Genomic DNA, 22616 nt, shown 5'->3' on the forward strand with positions numbered 1-22616 from the left:
TTAGAACTATGGTAGGTATGTAGAAGCACTTTCTGTATAATATCATGGATCCCAAATTGACCTGGAACTTAATAAGACTAGCACTGCTTTCTCTTTCTGTTTCCACATTTCCTTAAATGATTCTGCATTTATTCTTTTCTCCAAATATCTGTGATCTTTTCTAAATTTACTCAGTATTAATGCCTTTGCCATTTTTCTAGAGATACTAAATACAAATGCTTAGAAATTCCCAGTGATAAGGAAAAATTGTCACTAACCAGGTGATATAGTATCTTTGTAGCAGCATAACACATATGCCTGTTTTGTGAAGAGTTCTGTGTAGATCAGGTTCTGTTGGCTGTCCTGACTTTCTCAGGAAGCCTTCCATGATATCTTTGATTATCATATCCTCAGGTAAAAATACTTCATAAACATATAGTAGGGAAGAGAACAATAGCCACTGTGCACCTATTACATAATTCACACTGGTTTTACTAAAGTTTATGCTCCTCATCTTTTACTTTTCAGTAAGTTTTCTTGTTTGGTCTTGGTGCTATGTTTTGGTTTGATTTGGTTTTAATTATTACTGCACACCTGACTGTACTATTAGGATCCTATTTACCCCTAATCATAGTGGTTTTCTATCAGTTTTTCCTTGGAGTATCAACCACAGGGGCCTCCTCCTTGCCACTCCAACATTCCAAGTAAACACAGCCTAAGTGGAACCCATGTTTGGCATACAGAGACAGCCGTAAAACCTCTAAACTCCAGCCTTATTGCCACCACTATTATTTTGTCTCTTCTGTCTGGAAACAATTCAGTGGCTACTATTTTTACTCCTGGTTAATCACAAACATGGTACAAGAAGTCATGTAAATATTAATTGAAAACTTTGGAAAACAACTTTGAAAACATCACCACCAATGCACTTTCTGCAGTTAATTATTTTAGAGGGGAAAATTTACCATTCCTTCATTAAATCACTTTAATCTTCATGATGAAACAAAAGAAGTTTGTGTAAACTCACATTCTCATTATCATTTGGCAGGTTAAGAATGAGGAATGGTGTGTGTGATGAGATGTTTTCTTAACCCTTCCCAGAAGTACAGAATTCAGCTTTAATCCAATGACATATGAAAAAGAAAATTGAAAATGTGATTATCTATCTAAAAGTGAGGGCCATACATTAGTGCATTTTCAGCAGTTAATCAGCTTGCCGTAAAAACGAACATAGCATGTCTGCCTAGGGAGAAGAAAAAATGAAAGCCTGACAAGTTTGCCAGACTTTGTAGCATCCTGATTGTTATTATAGCTATCCTCCCCGAGGCCTCACAATCTATTTAATAACAAATCAATCTAATCTATTTTCTCATAGATTTTTCTACTCTGCTGTTGTGTTACTCCACAATTCAATAGGGAGAAAATACTCTAAAACTAGAGAAGAGAAAAGCCTCTAGGCTACAAATTTTCCCAGCTAAAAAAGCAAAGGAAAACCAAAATCCCATCAAATCTTACATTAAACAATGACACATTTTAATCACTGTGAAATAGTTTAATGCATTTGGTTTGCATTAATGGTTTGCTTATAATCCACAAAAGAATATTCTTAAGATATGTGTGTATGTATTTATTTTTTCTAGCCTTTATTATTGGAGGATAAATAGTAGCCAGTTATTTTAGAGTTCTATTATGTGTCATCTTACTCTAGTCTAAGTAATTTATAGCTGATCTAACGTCCCAGCTTTAGTTACACTTTCAGTGTGCTGTCTGAGCCACAGAAAATTTGAGTAAAATTGCCAACCATAATATAAGAACTGTTGCTTTAAAAATACAGAATATAGATGTATATCTATTTTCTGAACCGCATTAGCAAAATGCTTTTCATTAAAAATTCATTTTTACAAGTGCAAGGTCCCAAGTTTGATCTCCTGTACCAAAAAAAACCACCCCATTTTTAAATAGTAAGCAAAACAGTGATATATCATTTTTCTTAACAGAAGTACACAGACAGAAATTACATTATTAAGTAAACTAATACATCAAAAATAAGTCTAGAAGTCAAAATCACATGTGAATTTTGCAACCATAAATTAAATAAAGAATGTAAACTAGTGATCATTAATCACCTGAAAACATGGTGGAAAGTTTTACAATGTTTCAGGCTGAGAGCACCTGAATCCACTAACACCACCAAAAAGAAGCACAGCTAGAAATTAATGGTCTCCTAAAATGGCATTGGAAGTCTATAGCTTCACCTGTGATGTATTCTTGCCAAAAATTGCTCGAGCATCTTAGATATAAATTCTATTTCATAAGAAATACAGAAGACAGAAAGACAGATTAGATAACACTATGCAGATGAGTTAATTAGATTGAAGTTGTCACAAAATCTACAGCCAAACAGGATGAAAAAGAAGGGGAAAGTTGGGCATGGTGGCTCATACCTGTAATCCTAGCACTTGGGAGGCTGAGGCGGGATGCTTGCTGTGAGTTTGAGGTCAGCCTGGGCTACATAATGAGTTCAAGGCCAGCCTAAACTACATAGTGAGACCCTGTCTCAAAAAAAAAAGAAGAAAAAGAAGGGGAAAGACAAAGGTACACTTTAAATAGACCTTTTTTTCCTGTTTCACATTATCAGTTATACCATTTGAACCTTATTTACACTTTTAGCTTTTCATACCAGAGAAACTATTGGGTATTTACACTTGTGTCCTATTTATTTCACTTAAGAGTATGGCCTCAATATACATCCATTTAGCTATAAACGTCTCTAGTTTCTCATTCTTTATGGCTAAGTAGTACTCCATTTTATAGAAAAACCACATCTTCTTTATCCAGTCTCCAGAAAAGGTCTAAAGGAGTAGGGGAAGTGGGTAGGATAGGGGAAAGGAAAGAAAGGAAAAAGAAAAAATGGAAACAAAGTCTTTGTAAATAGGAAAGGCTAGAGGAAGTGAAGGGAGGGCAGGGAAATGGGGAAAAAATAAGAACCAAGATACATCATGTAAAGGTACAAGATCCCAGCGATGACTGTAACTATATTGTATACCTAAAATGTACCAATAAACTTAATGGGGAAAAAAAGATTGTAGAGACAAGACCAATTAAACAGGTGGACCTTGTGGTCCTGATTTAAACCCAACTACTTTTAGAAATTGAAATGGAGCTGGGGATTTAGCTCATGCCTGCCTTGCAAGCACAAGGTCCTGAGTTTGATCCCCACTAATGGAAAAAAAAATTGAAATGGAATTTCAATACTAACTAAATATTTGTTAATATTAAGAATTTTATTGTTAATTTTTTTTAATTAATTTTTTGGTACAAGGTATTGCAGTTATGTTCTTTATTAAAGTATATGTAGAAATGCATCTAAAATGTCACTAAAGTGATAGATGTCAGAGTTTACTTTTTTTTTTGGTATAGGGGAATCGAACTCTTTTCCTTGCGCTTGTGGGGCAGGCAGCTGAACCACCACTGAGCTAAATCCCAGCCCTAGAGTTTACTTTAAAATAATCCAGTATTGCAGAGAAAAATTGTGACCACAGATAAAGATGGAATAATTTTAATTACATGCTCACTTTTTTGTTAAAGCTGAATAATATTATTATTCATAATAAAGCTAAATAATAATAAAGGTGAATAATAAATATTATTATTATTCATTATGCTGTTTTTATGTATGTGTTTTAAATGTTTCATAACAAAAAGTTTTTAAAATGTGAGGTGATTTACCTGTTAATTCCTGGCTGAAATTGTTTTAAAAATTAACCACAATTTATTTCATTAATATAGATTGAGATGGTTATATTCCTTAAAATCATAGAATCTCTTAAAATCTGATAGATGTTCTTTTCAAAAGTTTAAAGACCATTTACTAGCCCTAATTTAAAAATTGTGTAGATTATGAATTTACACAGTATGCTCCATGTTATCCGTAACACCTTTCCCATCATTAACGTTGGCTCATTATGGCTATGGATGGGGAAGGGAAAAAAGAGGAAAAGAAGATTAAGCTGCCTAGTCACCTCCTCGGGTGTGTTGTAAACTCTTGTTTCTCTTTGGATTCATACTTCTTAAAAGAATGCTGGACATCAAAGCTAGAAATTTAAGGCAGTCTTGACCCTTCATCCACCAAACAGTGTTTATCTGTTCCCCTGTATATCCAGACTGCTGCTCTGAGAGATGTTTCATGAGACTTTCTTTAGATTTTTCACTATCATTGTCATCATTCTTTTTCAAAGGCTTTTTTCTGTCTTTTTACCCTGTCTGATAGTTTGAAAATCCTGCACATTTATGTGAGGTTAGGAGGACAAATTAAGAGAAGGAAACAAGGATGGATAAGGGAATGCAAACAAATTAAGGTCCTATACGAGTTTTCAAGAGGGATTAAAAGTATTCTAAACCCAAGTTCCAATCTTCCAGATGTCTTATTACGCAGAAGCTCGAGTGTGTTTTGTCAAATATTGACTGTATCCTTATGGGTTTGTTCTTTTTCCTGGACAGTTATTGATGATCATGGATCGTACTCTATCCCACATGTGAATTCATTCCTCCAGCACTAAAACAGCTATTTATATGCCTGTCCATAAATCGAGAGCTGAAAATGCTTTATAGTGAGAAATAGTTTTATTTCAAAAAGCAAAACAATTTAAGAAACATTTTCTTCTTTCATAATTGGAATAAAAATTTTCTTACAAATCAAGTTTCCTCTTCATAAAAATCAAAATTAAATCTTTATTCAGTGGACAGAAAATGATTATCATTCTTCAGACACACACTAAATTTGCTAGTATTTTTACATGAATATCAAAGGATTTTATGTTAATAAATCATTTGCTTTTGAAGATCTAAACTGAGTAAATGATAGGATGAATAAATATAAATGGCAATCAAAAATTTAGGCTTAAAGTTCATTTGTAAAACCAATTCTTATAGATATTTTGAAAATACTTCAAGTCCTAATGTATAAAATGAAAGGTATATATAGGTATCATAAGGAAAACTGTACTTCCAAACCTAAAGGGTTGTCGGGGTGGTGGTGTACACCTCTAATCTCAGTACTCCGGAGGCTGAGCCAGGAGGATCATCTTGAGTTCAAGGACAACCTAGGCTATATAGTGAGTTCGAGCCGAGCCTGAACTGTGTAACAAGACCCTGTCTCAAAAAAAAAAATCTGAAGGGTTTTCAGTGCCTGAGTGTCTCTTGTTACAGATCTGTCCAGCTTACTCCTGATTTAGTGCTATGCTTAATCCCATTTAGAGCAGGTAGAAAAATGAGAACCTTTGCCTACTTTTTACTAGTGCCAACTTTGTTTAAAATTCACTTCTAGGGCCAGGGATTTAGCTCAGTGGTTCTGCCGCCTGCTCTGCAAGCATAAGGACCCAAGTTCGATCCCAGGTACCAAATAAATTAAATAAATAAATAAATTTCACTTCTAAAAAATTATATTAATGTGACTTCTTTTTACTTTAAATTTTTAAAATTTCTGTTCTCATTGTTTCTTCACCTTTTGAGGGATTTGGAAGGATAGAAATGTGGAAGACAATAGTGCCTTGTAGACCCTGGACAAAGGTAATTCCCAGTCACCTTTCTGTTGCCAAGCAGACCTTTTGCCTGAATAGGATTCTAGTTTATGGCACAACACTTAGAAAGAGAATCCAGTGTTGTGTTCAGCCAATTTACGCTTTACATGTCAGTTGCTTTTATTCTTTCAAACGTCCGTGGACATGTTAGACAATGCTTCTATTCTGGTTTTCACTTTGACTAGTCAGGATACCTGTTGCAGGGTGGGTCTCAAAAGAAGCCATGCTTCTTGTGTAATTTTATTTTTTTAACATTTATTTATTTATTTTAAGTTTTATTAGTCTGTGTTTGCTGTACATAATGATTACATTCATTGTGGGGAATTGGTACACATCCATAACACATCTCAGTTCTTTTTTTATCCTTCCTTCCACTCCCCCCTTTGTTTTCCCAACATCAGATTCATTTATTTATCTTGCTTTGGTTTTTTTGGTACCTGGGATTGAACTCGGGTCCTTGCGCATGCGCAGCAAAGCAGGCAGCGAAACCACTGAGCTAAATCCTCGGCCCTCATTTATTTATCTTATAAGAGCTTATAAAGTTAGTTAGCATACACACAGATGAAAAACCAGACTAACAGGCCAAAAAAGTATAAAACAGTGAGACAATTGTATTAAGTCAGGTGCCCTCTTAGATACATTGTGCTGGATTGCAGTAACTTTTCCCCCCTCTTTTTTCTCCTATTATCTGTCCTATCTTTTATACTTTATTTGTATATTAAGTTTTTCATATAAGAAAAACCATGTCATATTTCAGCTTTTTTTTTTTTTATTCTTTTATTGGTACATTGTAGGTATACAACACAATTACATTTCTCATTGGGAATTGTACCTTTATATAATGCATCTTGGTTCTTATTTTTTCCCCATTCCTAGCCCTCCCTTCACGCCCTCCACCCTTCCCTATTTACAAAGACTTTATTTCCATTTTTTCCATTTCTCAGCATTTTTTCCTTTCCCTTCTTTCCTTTCCCCTGCCCCTCCCACTACTCCTACCCCTTTGGACCTTTTCTTCCTATTTTACATTATCGATTATTCATTCTAATCATTGGTACATTTTAGGTATACAATATGACATTCATCATTGGAAATTTGCACCTTTACAGAGTCTCTCTTGGTTCTTATTTTTCACTCTTGCCCAACCCTCCCTTCAACACCTCCAGTCCTCCCTATTTACAAAGATTTTGTTCCTATTTTTCCATTTTCTCATATTAATCTCATTCCCTTCTATCCTTTCCCCTAGCCCTCCCACTTCCTTCCCCTTTGTCCCTTTTCTTCCTATTTCACATTACCTATTATACATTTTAGTCCTTATTTACACTTTCAGTTTCTCACACCAGAGAAACTATTTGGTATTTACACATGTGTGTCCTATTTATTTCACTTAAGGGTATCGCCTCAATGTGCATCCACTTAACTATAAATGTCTCTAATTTCTCATTTTTTATGGCTGAGTAGTACTCCATTTTATTAAAAAACCACATTTTCTTTATCCAGTCTCCAGTTGATGGGCATTTGGGCTGTTTCCAAGTTTTAGCTATTACAAACTGCACTGCTATTAACATAGGTGCACATAGATCACTGTGGTATGATTCTTTTAGTTCTTTGGGGAAGATCCCCAGCAGTGGAATAGCGGGGTCAAATGGGACCTCCAGTCCTAGTTCTTTGAGGTATCTCCATACTGATTTCCACAGTGGTTCCACCAGTCTACACTCCCACCAGCAGTGGAGCAGGGTTCCTCTTTCCCCACAGCCCCACCAGCATTTGTTATTGGTTGATTTCATGATAGCAGCCATTCTTTCTGGAGTGAAGTGGAATCTCAGTGTTGTTTTCATTTGCATCTCTCGAATGACCAGTGATGTTGTACATTTTTTCATGTATTTATTTGCTATTTCTCCTTCTTTGTGTGAGAAATGTCTGTTCATTTCAGATGCCCATTTTTGGATTGGGTCTTTAAATTTGGGAGGTCTGATCTTTTTAAGTTCTTTATAGATTCGAGATAGTAGACCTTTGTCTGAGGAAGAGCAGGTGAAGATTTTTTCCCACACTGTGGGTTGTCTCTTCACACTGCTGGAGGTTTCTCTTGCTGTGCAGAAGCTTTTTAATAAGAAGAGATCCCATTTGTTGATTGTTTGTGCTAGTTCACGGGCAACTGAGGTTTTGTTCATAAAATCTTTTCCTACACCGATGTCTTCAAGGGCTCTACCTAACCTCTGTTCCAACTGGTTCAGAGTTTCTATTTTAGTATTTAGATCTTTAATTCATTTTGATTTTAGTTTAGTGCATGGTGAGAGATATAGGTCTAGTTTTAATCTTTGGCAAGTTGAAGCCCAATTTTTCCAGCACCATTTATTAAAGAGGCTATCTTTCCTCCAGTGAGGGTGTTTGGCTCCTTTGTCAAAGATGAGATGGCTGAGTGTGTCTGGCATTGTTTCTGCATCTTCTAATCTGTTCCACTGGTCCTCAGGTCTGTTTCTTTACCAGTACCATGCTGTTTTTATCACAGTAGCTTTGTAGTAGAGTTGCAGGTTGGGGATTGTGATACCCCCTGCCATGTCTCTGTTACCTAGAATTGCTTTTGTTATTCTCGGTCTCTTCTTGGTCCAAATGAATTTTGGGATTGTTTTCTCAAGGTCTATGAAGTATGCTGCTGGGATCTCAATTGGAATTGCATTAAGTCTATATAGCAGTTTTGGAAGTATGGCCATTTTCACTATATTAATCCTTCCTACCCAGGAGCAGGGGATGTCTGTCCATTTTCTGATATCATCTTCAATCTCTCTTTTCAGAGTGCCATACTTCTCAGAGAAGAGGTCTTTGATTTCTTTCGTTAGGATGATTCCTAGGTATTTCAGTTTTTTGGATGCTATTGTGAAAGGAATTATTTGCCCTATTTCTCTCTCTGTGAGTCTGTCATTTGTGTAGAGGAAAGCGGTTGATTTTTGTTTGTTGACCTTGTAACCAGCTACTTGACCAAATTTGGTTATTAAGTGTAGAAGACTTTTGGTGGAGTTCTTGGGGTCTTCTATATAGAGTATCATGTCATCTGCAAATAATGACAATTTGACTTCTTCATTTCCTATCTTTATTCCTTTTATTTCTTTCTCTTGTCTAATAGCTGTGGCTAATGTTTCCAGAACTATATTGAACAAGAGTGGTGATAGTGGACATCCTTGTCTTGTTCCTGATTTGAGTGTGAAGGATTTCAGTTTTTGACCATTTAGTGTGATATTGGCTGTTGGTTTTTCATAGATGGCTTTTATCAGTTTGAGGTAGAGACCATCTATTCCAATGTTTTGTAGGGTTTTTATCATGAAGGCATGTTGGATTTTGTCAAATGCTTTTTCTACATGTATGGAGATAATCATATGGTTTTTGTCCTTGGCTCTATTGATATAGTGTATTACATTGATTGATTTTCATATATTGAACCATCCCTGCATCCCTGGGATGAATCCGACTTGATCAGGGTGTATGATCTTCTTGATGATCTTCTGCATTCTGTTTGCCATTATCTTATGAAGGATTTTTGCATCTATGTTCATGAGTGAGATTGGCCTATAGTTCTCTTTTTCAGTTGGGTCTTTCTCTGCTTTGGGGATCAAGGTGATGCTTGCTTGCAGGAATGAATTTGGGAGTATTGCTTCTCTTTCAATTTCACTGAAGAGTTTAAAAAGTAGTGGCAGCAGTTCCTCTCTAAATGTCTTGTAGAATTCAGCAGTGAAGCCATCAGGGCCCAGGCTTTTCTTAGTTGATAAGTTTTTAATTACATTTTCAATTTCATTGGTTGATATTGGGTTCTTCAGAATTTTTAGTTCTTCGTTCAACTTTGGTAATTCATATGTATCTAGGAATCTGTCCATTTCTTCTGTGTTGTCCAGCTTATTGGCGTATAGGTTCTGGAAGTAGGTGTTGATGATCATGTGGATTTCTGCTGGGTCTGTTGTCATTTCACCCTTTTCGTTCCTAATTGCATGGATTTGGACCTTTTCTTTCCTTTTTCTGACAAGATTGGCTAAAGGTTTGTCCATTTTATTGATTCTTTCGAAGAACTAACTCTTGGCTTCATTGATTTTTTTGTATTGTTCTCTTAGTCTCCATTGCATTGATTTCTCCTCTCATCTTTATAATTTCCTCCCTTGTATGAGCTTTGGGGTTGTCCTGCTCTTCTTTTTTAGAAGCTTGGGGTTCAGCATCAGGTTGTTTAATTGGGCTCGTTCTGTTTTCCTAATATGCATATTCACTGCTATGAACTTCCCTCATAAGACTGCTTTCATTGTGTCCCATAGATTCTGATATGTTGTATTGTCATTGTCATTTAATTGAAGGAACTGTCTGATTTCTTCTTTAATTTCCTCTGTGACCCATTGGTTATTCAGAAGTGTGTTGTTCAATTTCTATGTGTTTATGAGATTTTTTGAGTTTCTTTTGCTATAGATCTCCAATTTCGTCGCACTATGGTCTGATAATATACAGGAGATAACTTCAATTCCTTTGCACTTACTTAAACCTGTTCTATGTGTGAGTATGTGGTCTATTTTGGAGAATGACCCATGTGCAGCTGAGAAGAATGTGTATTCTGATTTTGTGGGGTGGAAGACTCTGTAAACATCTGTTAAATTCATTTGTTCAAGAGTTCAATTGAGTTCTAGTATTTCATTACTTATTTTTTGTCTAGTTGATCTATTTGTGACAGTGGGGTGTTGAGGTCCCCCACTACTATTGTATTAGTGCATATATGACTTTTCATGTCCGTTAGTATTTGTTTTATGTAGTTGGGTGCACTAGTGTTTGGTGCATAGATATTTATGATTGTCATCTTTTCCTCTTGGATTGTTCCCTTTACAAGGATGTAGTGTCCTTCTTCATCTATCTTAATCAGTGTTGATTTGAAATCTACTTGATCTCCAAAGAGGATAGCTACTCCTGCTTTTTTTCGGGTTCCTGTTGCATGGAGTATTGTTTTCCACCCTTTAACTTTCAGTCTATGAGTTTCCTTTTGAATTAAATGTGTTTCTTGTATGCAGCATATTGTTGGATTTTGCTTCTTGACCCATTCTGCCAGTCTATTTCTTTTGATTGGTGAATTGAGACCATTAACATTGATGGTTATAACTGAAACGTATTGACTTGTCATTGCCATGACTTTTTCTTTTTGTTGGGTTCTCCCCCTTTACTTTTAATTCCTCGTCATGCCAGATGGGTTCATTCTACTTTGCTTCCTGGGGTTGTGATCCTCAATGTCTGTTCCTAGGCTATTATGTAAAATTCTTTGGAGTGCTGGTTTGGTATTCGCGAAGTTCCTAAGGTGCTCTTTGTCATGAAAGTATCTTATTTCTCCATCCATTTTGAAAGATAGTTTTGCAGGGTACATCAATCTGGGTTGGAGGCTGTTTTCTTTTAGGGCTTGGAATATGTCACTCCACGCTCTTCTTGCCTTGAGGGTTTGTGTTGAGAAGTCTGCTGTGATTCTGATGGGCTTTCCTTTGTATGTGATTTGTTTCTTTTCTCTGACTGCTTGGAGAACTTTGTTCTTCTGTTATGTTTCTGGAATCTTAACAATTATATGTCTATGTGTAGATTTTTTTTGATCAAGGCTATTTGGAGTCCTATATGCCTCACTTATCTGTATGTCAATCTCTTTCCCCCTCCTTGGGAAGTTTTCTGCCATTATTTCTGTGAAGAGATTTTTTTATGTCATCTGCACTCTCTCCTGTTTCTTCATTGAGCCCAATCAGTTTTATGTTATTCTTTTTTGCATCATCTAGAAGCTGCTGGATTGATTTCTTATGTTCCCTTATAATTTTGAAGCAATTTTTCTTTTCCTGATCACTAATTGCAACCTTATCTTCTATATGTGAAATTCTGTCCTCACATTGGCTCATTCTGCTGTGTAGACTTTCAGTGGAGTTTTTCATGTCCTGGAAATCTATTTGCATCTGTTTTATGGATTCCATTTGTTTCTTATGTTGGGATTCCATCATGTTCCTCAGCTCCTCTCTAGATTTATTAATCATGTCTTGCACTAGGAGCCCAATTTCTCCTGTTATCTGAGAAATTATTTCTGATTTCATTTTTTCCAGATCCCCTTTTGTTGCCAGTTCAGTGGGTCCAGGTTGTTGAGTATCAGAGTGTTCCATCTCATTTCCCTTTGGGGTTGCTGTAGGTGATGTGGAAGTCTGGTTTTGAGACTTATTTACATGTTTTCTCATTTCGACTGGGGCGAGGGGCTGTTAGCGCCTGCACGGATTACCTCCTCTGAGCTGGGTGAAGTGGGACAGGGGCCGGGGTCAGGGGTAGGGATGGTGACCTAAAAGCCCTTTCCTGTGGGCTGACTTCCTGTGTAATTTACGGGGATGCCGAGCGAAGTCTTTGTCTCACTTTTGCCTAGTAGTACTCCATCCTCTTTCATCTTCCCCTTCCCATATGGTCTTCTGAATCTTTTATTTATAGATTCAAAACACTAGCACAAAATGCTTTTGTCAGAGAATATTTAACATCCTCTGAAATGAGTTCACCTGTAGTCCCCATGAAAGTTACTCAAAATGTATTTCCTGTTCTTTAAATGTTTTCTTTGCATCAAACTACTAATTTTTCCTTCAGAGGGGAATCATGATATTATTTATTTGTATCTTAGCCTTTCGTGGAATGCATTTTGGACGCTATTATAGAGATCTAAAAATGTGGTAGAGTCGCCTGGGGAAAGATGAGATAAAAAAGTGTGGAAACCAGGGTGGCAACGAAATAGGGCAAAGAATGAGACCAAAAGTGTTCACTCCATTTCATGGTCACACAGTTTATTCAAACTCGCTAGTAGCTAGTGAAAACCAAGTGTATGCTTTTGTCCCTGTTACTTCCTATTTTTTAAAGACTAAAATCATAAAAGCACATTTGAAAGTGTAGCCAAGCTTTTTAGGGAATGTATCATGAAAAGGAAATATGTGAATCGGACTCTAGATATTTGACATTTCTTACAACCCATGAAGTATCCGTTTCTGCACTTCAGTTAGCTGCTCTCTTGTTTCTTACTCTGTTCACACATAATTCGATCTGGAATGGAAATGGAGCAATACAAACTCACATCTGCTGGTGGAAGGCACTCAAGGCTCATGTCCTAGTGAATCAGGAGCTGCTGGACCCATATGAAGGGCATTGTTTTTTAATTTCATGACCCTTTCTTTTCTGTAACCTCAACATCACTTCCAGATCTTATAAATAATTATGAAAAGAGACCCTTTACTGTGTCTCATTTGCTATACTTCACTTAGTTCAAATTATAAGCCTATACCATTTTCAGGGGCAACATCATAACACAAAAAGATCTACAGTTATGGGCATGCCATCATGTTTTCACTTTTCCTGGCTGCTGAGATATCGGGGTGTAGCCTTTAGAAGAAAGAATAATGTCTAGCTCAGTGAAAAGCCAGGATGACTACATAGTCCTTTTTCAGAAAGACCTCAACCTCTGTTCAGCAGACAGTTGCACAGGATCTAATAGCACGGTAAAGGAAACCCCAGTCAGTGAAAAATCAGAAATTTGAAGGAAGAATTTTTGTTAAGATAGCCACCAAGTAAATTTGGGAGAGCTTCCCAAAAACATAAACACCAAGAAGGGTCACTTTCAAAATATTATTGCTAAGAAATCCTTGCCTACTACATGTAATAAATAATGAACGAATGAATGGCACTTGTAAATACTGTATAAAATAAAGGGCCAGACCTGAAATTTTTATCCTAAGAAAGAAAAATCCTTGCCTAGGCTAGTGATTGTTTTCTTTTTTAAACTAGGGTCCTCAGACCCTCTTAGGGATGATGTTAATGTGATAGGTAGAGAGATCTGTTTACCTTTCAACTAACTAACTCCCTTCTTCCCCTAGCAGGCAAAGCAGTTTACTTTCATTTTTTTTCCTGTATATTGGCCTTTATGCTTTTGACTTAACTAAACAGCTTAGTGGAAGGATAAGAGCTATCCACACCTGTCTTTGGAAGAATAATCATGATATTATTTAATTTTATCTAATCATTCTAGTTGTTCTGGGGCTAAAATGAGAATAAAACTCTAATGTAAAGCATTTATTTCTTGATCAGTCTTTAGGTAAAAATAGCAGGTAGGTAGATAGCTATCTCCCAAACATAGGAAAAACAAAGCTAGTTGAGTTGGTAGGTGGTATGAGTTCTTGAAATATCAAAAAAAAGGTTTATAGCATTAAGGAGCCCTCTGTTGCATCTCAGTCTGAATATGCCAGTTATTAGTATAAAGTGAGCCTATGACATTCTTGTTGAAGGTCAGAGTAAGGAGAAGTTTTATTAACCAACACAGTGAATGCTTTTAAGAGCTACTGTAGAACTTTCACAGGCCTTATGTTTGAAAAGTGATATTCTCAGTATCAAGAACACTCAAGAAAGCAAAATAAAGGGAAAATCTGATTCCTTTATAGAATGATTTAAAATTACTTAAAATCATTTAAAAGAAATCAGCCTAATGAATTAATATCAGCAACATTTCCATCATACTCAATGCCTGTTCCTGGTTAGATACAGTATAATTAAGACGCAGTCTTTCCCGTTCCCAAGTCACAGTCTGATAGTAGGAACACATAACAAAGACTACACCTGATTCTCTTTTCATCAAGAATGCTATAATTCTTGGATCCTGTCCCAATTCAATGTATCTTGTGAGAGATTAATAACAGTAGCCTGCCTTTACTAGTGCTAGAGATTTACCTTCAACAAACCTAAGAGAATACAAAGAAAACATCATGGTAGAGCTTCCGTCTGGCTCCCTCCAGTTCTTCACTGTCCCTTCCTCTTATGTTTACCCAGTGGGGTCTAGGCAGACTAACAGCAGATGAAATATCAGGAGAAACTTGGGTATTGATTTAATTAAGTAGAACATTTTCTGAAACTATTCCTTTTTTATAGGAAGTAACAAAATAAGGGTAAACTTTATTAGAGTGGTTGGCTTTTGTGTGTATATATATGTATATGTGTGTGTGTGTATGTATATGTATATATATGTGTATATATACATATACATATATAGTATTGCTTGGTATCTGGATAAACCATTCTGGAATCTGAGCAATTTTGAAACAATTTCCAGACTATGTTCTGCATGATCTACCCCTAAAATAGAATTGAATGTGTGAAACAGCTTGCTGTGTGAGGCAACTGAAGTCTTAGAAGTGCTTGTAATGTAAGTTTGTGTGGGAAAGGGCAAAATAGGAGCCAGGTGTCTTAGGGCCTTCTGTGCCACCCTATAATGTTTGAATCTTTGCTGTACTAAGATGTTTGCTTTTTATCTTCTGTGGATCTGTTGTGGTTTAGCTGCAAGTAAATGACATCAAATTGGAGTCTTTGTAGAATCACTGTAGAAGCAGCACGGAAGAGAACCTGAAAAGGATGAGAAATCAAAGCCTAGAAGACCAGTTAGGAGAAAGACTGAAAGAACAATCCAGCCAAAACAACAGGATGACAAGATGGAGGCCCAAACTGCGCCAGTGGCAGTGTGGATTACTTTAGAATATATCGTTTGAGTTCTAGCCCTGTGCTAGCCATACACTGCCTTAGCTTCTGGCCACTGATCAGAGAGCAAGCTAGTTTTAATGCCCTTATGGAGTTTACACGGGAATGGAGAGAACAAACTACTCTTCATTTTTAATATCTAGATGGTATATCTAAAGAGGGGTCACTTTCGGGAAAAGAATTTTAATGTATTGAATATGAAGTGTGTTAACCATGCAGTATGTAGTTGGAATTGTGGTCTGCAGTTCAAGAGTAAGGCTTGGGTTTATTCAGAGGACCTATTTGTGTTTGTTTCATGAGAACTCCCTCCAGTTAGAATTTTTAGTTGCAAATGATAGAATCCTCTATGGTTCATGTAAGTGGAAAAGGAACTTATCCAAAGGTATTGGGTATGAACTTACAGAATCTCTAGATTCTGGATATTGGTGTCCACGAATTATCCCCACTACAACCTCTGTGTCCACTGCAGGTGCTTAGGATACTGCTGCCTTCTTATTTGGCTTCTTGTAGGCCCTCTCACTGGCCTGCCTTGTGCTGTAGAGCGACTATGAGCAGGCAAGTTTTCTGGTTTGTACTATGGCACAATCTCAAAATAAGGAGTATTTTTCAGACATATTGAACATGTGTCCGTGTGTATCTTTGAATGAAAAAGATTTCCTAAGTATGTAGAACTTTACAAAGATCTACGTATCTTTATGTCATATTTTGATGAATGCATAAAAAGAAAAGTATTTTTAGATTAAAATGAATTGATTTGTTAATTTGCTAAGGAACTTGCTTGTAGTTGTTTTTCATTATCTGACCAGAGAATCTTAAATTTGTGAATAGGCTTCCTTCTAAAAGGTTGTAGATAGTTTAATTGTTAGAAATTATGAGTACATCTTCCCATAGAGACAAAGTTATCATGGATGCTTTGGTTCTTACATTCCTAAGTGTGTTTCACATTCCAGGGTGAGCTCCTGGAACACAGGGTCCTTGGCAGCTTCAGAAGAGCAGTGAGGGGAAGCAGAGTGGAATCACTGTGGGCACAGTGTTTAGAGGCATGTTGCGGACACCCGTGTAAGCTGGAGAAGTTTGGTAGGAATAGATGGTTAGAGAGAAGAAAACGGAAGAAATAAGCCTGAGTTTCTAACATGAAGCTGCCTTTAATTGTCCTTAAAAAAAAAAAAAGTGGGTTGCATTCAGTAATTTAAAACAGCTTTTCAAAATTCCATGTATTTTTTCTACAATCTCCCTGAATGTCAGCGTAGTGAACAATTTGAGAGTCATTTAAAGTGAGTAGTTCAAAAGGGAAATAGATCCCTCTGAATAACATATAATGAGCAGTTATTACATAGCATTCTAGAATTTAGCATCAAGGCAATTGCCTGGTATATATGGTATTCAAAATCCCGTGGAAGTTTTTGCTTATTTTTAAACTTCATTATTAGCTCATTTTCCTAATCATTTATATCTGTTACCTAAACAGAATAGGGAAAATTACTTTTAACTGAAGCCCTCACCCAGGACTGCCTTACCATAGTTTGGTGCCCAAAGTGCTTTGCAATTGATGCGGTAACAACAATAAATATCAAGTACCTTCTGTGTGCCAGGTAATATGCTAGACACTTGATTTGACATAGAGAGATGAGTGAAGCAGCCATGGGCCTTGCCCAGTGTGACAATCATATTACATTATAATTATCTAGAATTATATTTTATGATTTATAATTTCAAAGATAAGAAGTTGTCTAAAGTTATTTCACTGAAGTTATGTAAGTTTCAAGCTCAGTAGATAATAAACCTCCACAATATTCCCAAGAAACTTAAAGTACATTAATAACATTTCTGGGTAGGAGTTTGATTTACTGTATATTTTAACATTTACATAAAGTATGATCATTTTGATAGGAACACAGTTGGGTAATATCAATCCTAGTACTTAGAAAGTAATTTAGAGAATAGAATTAAATAGTGAAAGCAAATCCAAGAGAATTTGAAATTCAGTGTAGGGAAGCATGTTTGGAGCTACACGACAGTGGTGACCTACCCTCAAGGAGCAAGACACATAACGCTATTTGACCAAGTTCTCATTTTTCCCTTCAGTACCTTTTGAAAGCAGGTAGCAGTACATCAGAAATAGGAACATCACCAGTACTGTGGAAATGTGCATGAACTGATTGACTCTGTTCATTAGGAGCATGTCCCACTGCATACAGCTAGTTCAAGGTCCTGGAGTGTGAACCACTGGGCCTGTGAGGAAGAAAAGGCAAATAACATACAAAATTGAAGTTCAGGGAGTCCTTACTGAATCTAGGGTGTCAACCAGCAGTAGTCCCATTAACCCTTTAATGACTTGAGATAAATACCAAGGAGTTAGCAAGAACTTAAAATCTTAGAACTATAGCACTAAAAGGATTATTCCGTTTATCTGTCTCATGACCTTTATTTTACAGTGTTTCTTTAAGCCCAGAGTTGGACATCTTTTACTTAAATCACATAAACATTCCAAAAATATTAGCATATGTTTTATTTCCTGATGTAAAATTAAAAATAAACAAATACTTACAAGGAAAAAAAAAATCTCATGTTCTTACCCCCAGAAATAACTAATAGCACTTGCTTTTTATTTTTCTAGACTTCTTTCTAGGCATGCTGTGTGTGTGTGTGTGTGTGTTACAAAAATAGGATCACATCTGTTCTGCCACATAGCACAGTGTCTAGGAGCACTGACTTTGGAATCAGACCATCCTGGGTTTGATCCCAGCATTTCTGGTTGCCAGCACATGTTTAATCTTAAGACAACGGTGTACCTGCTTATAACGTTGTTGTAAATTATATAATCCAGCGTGTTACTCATGTTCTACCACACTGTCCCCCTAATTCCATAATTTCCTTTATTGATTTGGGCAAGGTGAGAAGGAACAGGGAAGCACACACAGTTTGTACATTTAAAAAAAGACTAAAATACTGTACATATACTATAAACCAAGGAGAATAGCTAGCTAAAATTTTATCCTTATAAGATCTTCCTTTTTTTTGTAAAGTTTCATGACATGATTTAAATTTTCATATGGCAACACTCAGTTCAGAACTGACCGTAATAAGTTTTGTGTCGATTGGATCTAATGGCTTTTCTTAAAAACAAGAAGAGTAAATGAACTTAATACTGACTTTTGGGTGTTTTAAATGTATATGTTATATATGTGGTTTTTGTGTTACCACAAAAACACAGTGTAGTACATCATGTATGTACCACAAATATCTTAGTTATGCTATTTTGTCTTATTCAAGGAAATTTTTGTTACCATATAATTTGCTTTAATTTCCAAGTACATGATTTTATCCCAAGTTGATATGGGAGGTTAGGTACTACTTAAAATTTTATTTAGAAAAATAATTTTAAATTTTGTTTAAGGTTTTAATATTCTTAAATGTGAAAATTAAAATGTGATTTGCAAAACAAGTCCATTGAATTTTATAGCAAAGAAAATAAATGTTTCATTTTTTTCCCCTTTGTCTAGCTCAACTGAGAAGTCATTTCCTTGGAGACCAACAGGTATGTTTTTCTGTCATATAAAAAATATTTTTATGTCTTACATCTACCCATAAAACAATTACTTAGCCTACTCTTTAATTTACTATCTCTTACTAAAGCCTTTGACAATATTGATCTATTTTGAGGTAGTAGTTCTTAATATGCTTAATTTTTAACATAATTGAATAGATTTGTATATATCCACTATATTTGGACAGCTTCTTTTTGTTTTTTTTGTTGTTGTTGTTGGAGACAGGGTCTTGCTAGGTGGTTCATGCCTTCCTTGAACTCACTGTATAGTCTAGGCTGGCCTCACATTTTCAGCAATCTTCCTGCCTTAATTTCCCAAGTGCTGGGATTGCAGGTGTGTGCCATCACACCCAGCATAGGACAACATTTTAACACCAACTATGTATCTGAAAAAAAATTTTTCCATCATAAGGAAACAGAGAAGATGATTTTGGAATAGGTTATTGCATAATCTTGGAATGCTGACCAATCACTTTTAAAGTGAGGTCTTTCTTTTCACTGTGTTTCTCTCACTCAGAGAAAAGTTGTTTGAAGTACACATATTCTTTATGTACCCCATGTAGAGTATCTGTAGCTCCTAATACAGTCTAATATCAATCTAATAGTTTTCACTGAAGTCTCTTTATTTCTTTTACCATTAATTCACCATATAAGAAGGATAGGGAGCCATTATCACACATACTGGATATCTTCGTACTCAGTCTACATTTACTGAATGCTTATTGAGCACCTACATTGCATGCTGGGTATCGTGTACCCTTCTTGGCAGATAGTGACAGCACAACACACATTTGTCCTTCCTCCAAGCCCTCTTATGGAGCATACAGTATAAAAGAAAGTGCCAACAATGTTATTCATACTAGAGTTGGGCGGACCTTGATGTCTGTACACCTTGGGACTTTTCAAACAAAGATTGAATTGAGGGAAACTTAGACCACCAAATATCTAGTCTCTAAATTTATCTTCATTTGATAAGATTTTGGTGCTGTTTATAGTGCATAGAAGACACTGCTGTTTTACAGAGAAGCTATTCCCAAGGAATGTAGTGTTCATTCAAACTGCTGATATAGCCGACACATGTGGAAGCTACGTAACAACAAGACTTAGAAACACCAGTTTTGTACAAGGAAACACCTGCCCTGAAATAAAACGTGGCTAACTGCCAAATAAGTATTATGTAAGGAGCCTTGTTACAAATAGCCCACTTCTGAAATAGCAGAGAAGATGGGCCTGAACCCCACCTGGCCCACCCTGGTAGCCAGACTGTGGAGAGGACATTGTTACTAGAGTGTTGAAGAGACATTGGAAATGTCACACAAGAACATATAAAACTGGTTTGGGAGGTGATAAGATGTGCAAAGGCTAGACGGCTGATCGGGTCGAATTTGTAAGTACCAGGGACTTTGACTCACTCAGTGGTCATGAGGAGACACTGAAATTCTTTTAAGCAAAATTCATATTATGTAACCCTCAAGAGGAACAGTTGAACTTTGAACTGGAAGGAAGAAAAACCAGAGGCACGAAAGACCAGTTGAAAGCTTGCTGTAGAATTTGAAAGCAGGCCCAAGCAATTCTGTGGATTTAGGGGCTAGTTTGAGGCCTGGGGAAGAAAATGATAAACTTCATGCTTTGAGTGTGGGAGAATAGCGGCACCATCGAAATAACTGGAAGAGTCACAGTGGAGAACTGGTTTTAGAGGTGGTCTGTATGCAGTGTTGGGTGTGTTGGATTTGAAATGGTGAAAACAAAGCAGGTAAGAACATTCAGTAAGCATTTTTTTAATGTAATTATTAAAGAAAATCTTTAATGTGAAGAAAAACTCCTATTAAACTGCTAGGTCCATGTAAATAAATACTTAATTATGTGCTTCAGACATATGGGCCAGACTGCTTGTAGGTAAGGTAAGGGACAACTGAGAGAGCAAGGCTGAATCTCAGGAGAACAGCAGGCGAAAAACTGCTGCTTTTTGATTCCTGGAGGAAATGAGAGAATCACCTCAAATCTGACCTAAGTCTGACAGAGGTAGTCAGTTGAGACACAGTGTTGTTTTCCCACATTGTCAGAGCATCTAAGGTGCCTGAGTGAAGGCAGGAACTGAGCCAACCCCATTCACCGAAGTTTTCTAGTGACTCTGGATGGCAGACCCTAGTAATTCAGCTCTGAGTGGATAAATGCCTGCATACTTGAATGAATATAAATGCTGCTTCACCCAATGAGAGGAGTGTCTGAGTGTGTATACATTACCACTACAACTAAATTCTACACCTTTGGAAAGAAAGTTCTTCCTTTTCCTCTCTGCCTCAGTGCCTAGAAAATGCCCAAATCCTTAGCAAGTACTAAAAATGTACCTAATGAGTACATAGAGTGAATGTTTTAATTTAGTAACTATACATATTTTAATATGTACAAAAAAATTGTAAGATTTTTAAACTCCAAAGTACCTTTTTCCTTAACTTGACTCAACAACACACTTCAACCTTTGTAGCTTAATGAGACGTTTACCACACTGTTGCAGGTCTTTCTTTATTGCATGTTTAACACATATGATGTGAATTTAATTTTACTGTTTCTCATACAGATTTTTTTCTTTTAATTATAATCACTTTAATGAGATACAGTTCACACGGCACATAGTTTACCCATTTAAATTGCACACTTAAATGTTTTTTTAATATACTCACAGAGTTGTGCATCCATTGCTACAATCAGTTTTGGAACATTTTCTTTACTCTTTAAAGAATCACATACCAACTGGCAAACAGCATCATTTTTTTTTTTTTTTTTTGGTACTGAGGATCGAACTCCAGACCTTGCGCTTGCAAGGCAGGCAGCAGAACCACTGAGCTAGATTCCCTGGCCCAATCAGCATCATTCTTTACCCAAACCTACCCAACCACTAATGTTTCTTTATGGACTTAACGATTCTAAATATTTTAGATAAGTGACACATGACCATTTGTGACTGGCTTCTTTCACTCAGCATGATGCTTTCAAGGTTCACCCTGTTGTAGTATGTATCACACATTGATACTTCAGTATTTGTCATTAATTGGTGCCCAGAGGCACACCAAGTACCAAACAAATCATTTTGGCTGGAATGGGTAGTGAGTCCTGGGGGCAATTGACACCAGTGCGTTCTAGCTTGCTTGTCATGTATCAAACAAATGATGAGTACTAGGTCGAATTGTTTGTGTCAAAATGAATGAAGTAACAAATTCAGCAAGCTTCAGAGCAGTTTAGTACCAAGTTATAACTACTTGGTTCCCTTTTTATGTCAAATATTCTGTTGGATGGGCTTAGCACATTTTCTTTATCCATTCATCAGTTGGTGGACATTATGATTGTTTCTCCTTTTGAGTGTTAAAAATAATGTTGCCATAAAAATTTATGTACAAATTTTGGATGTGTATTTTCATTTCTCTTAAGAATATACCTAATTGCTGGGTCATATGGTACCTCTTTGTTTAAACTTTTAAATGACTAGTTAAATTTCCAGAGTGGTTGCGCCATTTTACACTAACACCAATAAAGTATATGGGTTCTGATTTCTTTCCACATCTTCTCTAACATTGTTGTTACCTCTTTTATCATAGCCATCCTAGTGAGTATGAATTCTATCTTGTTATAGTTTTGATTTACATTTCTCTTGTGGTTAATGTGCTTTTTTTCTTTGCTTAGTCTTTACTTTTAATTCTACAAGCCGTGGTGAAGGATATATATTTCAAGCTTACCAGTTACCTAGATGTCAACTTTTTTTACTTTTAAAAACTAATTTCCCACCTAATTCTAATTGTAATATAGATACCCATCACAAGATAACTGGACAGTATAAAAGAATAAAAAGGATTTCTTATGATCAGCCTCATCACTTAGACTTTCTATGCATTACACATAATTTTATCATTTCCCTTTGAAAATTGAACACATACTGTATATACAGTTTATTGCTTTTTTGTGTAATAAGTATCTGCCATTTAATATAAAAT

The 22616-nt window shown here is 36.2% G+C and overlaps 1 protein-coding gene across 15 annotated transcripts in view; it reads left to right on the top strand.

The window, feature by feature from the left end:
* Positions 1-22616, top strand: part of Pkp4 (plakophilin 4) — a 238119-nt gene that overhangs the window by 135832 nt on the left and 79671 nt on the right. For 14 of the 15 annotated variants that reach the window (XM_004835902.3, XM_013076305.3, XM_021265989.2 and 11 more), the window contains one exon: positions 18587-18621. In XM_004835902.3, the coding sequence (XP_004835959.1) occupies positions 18587-18621 (35 nt within the window). Of the gene's footprint in view, positions 1-18586; positions 18622-18834; positions 20384-22616 lie in introns of those variants that run through there. The other variant, XM_087199150.1, reaches the window with a different exon arrangement.

The sequence above is a fragment of the Heterocephalus glaber genome, unplaced genomic scaffold (assembly GCF_053883595.1).
Source record: "Heterocephalus glaber isolate CG9 unplaced genomic scaffold, H.glaber_assembly_v1.0 deba00000347, whole genome shotgun sequence".
In the NCBI taxonomy this organism is placed as follows: Eukaryota; Metazoa; Chordata; class Mammalia; order Rodentia; family Bathyergidae; genus Heterocephalus; species Heterocephalus glaber.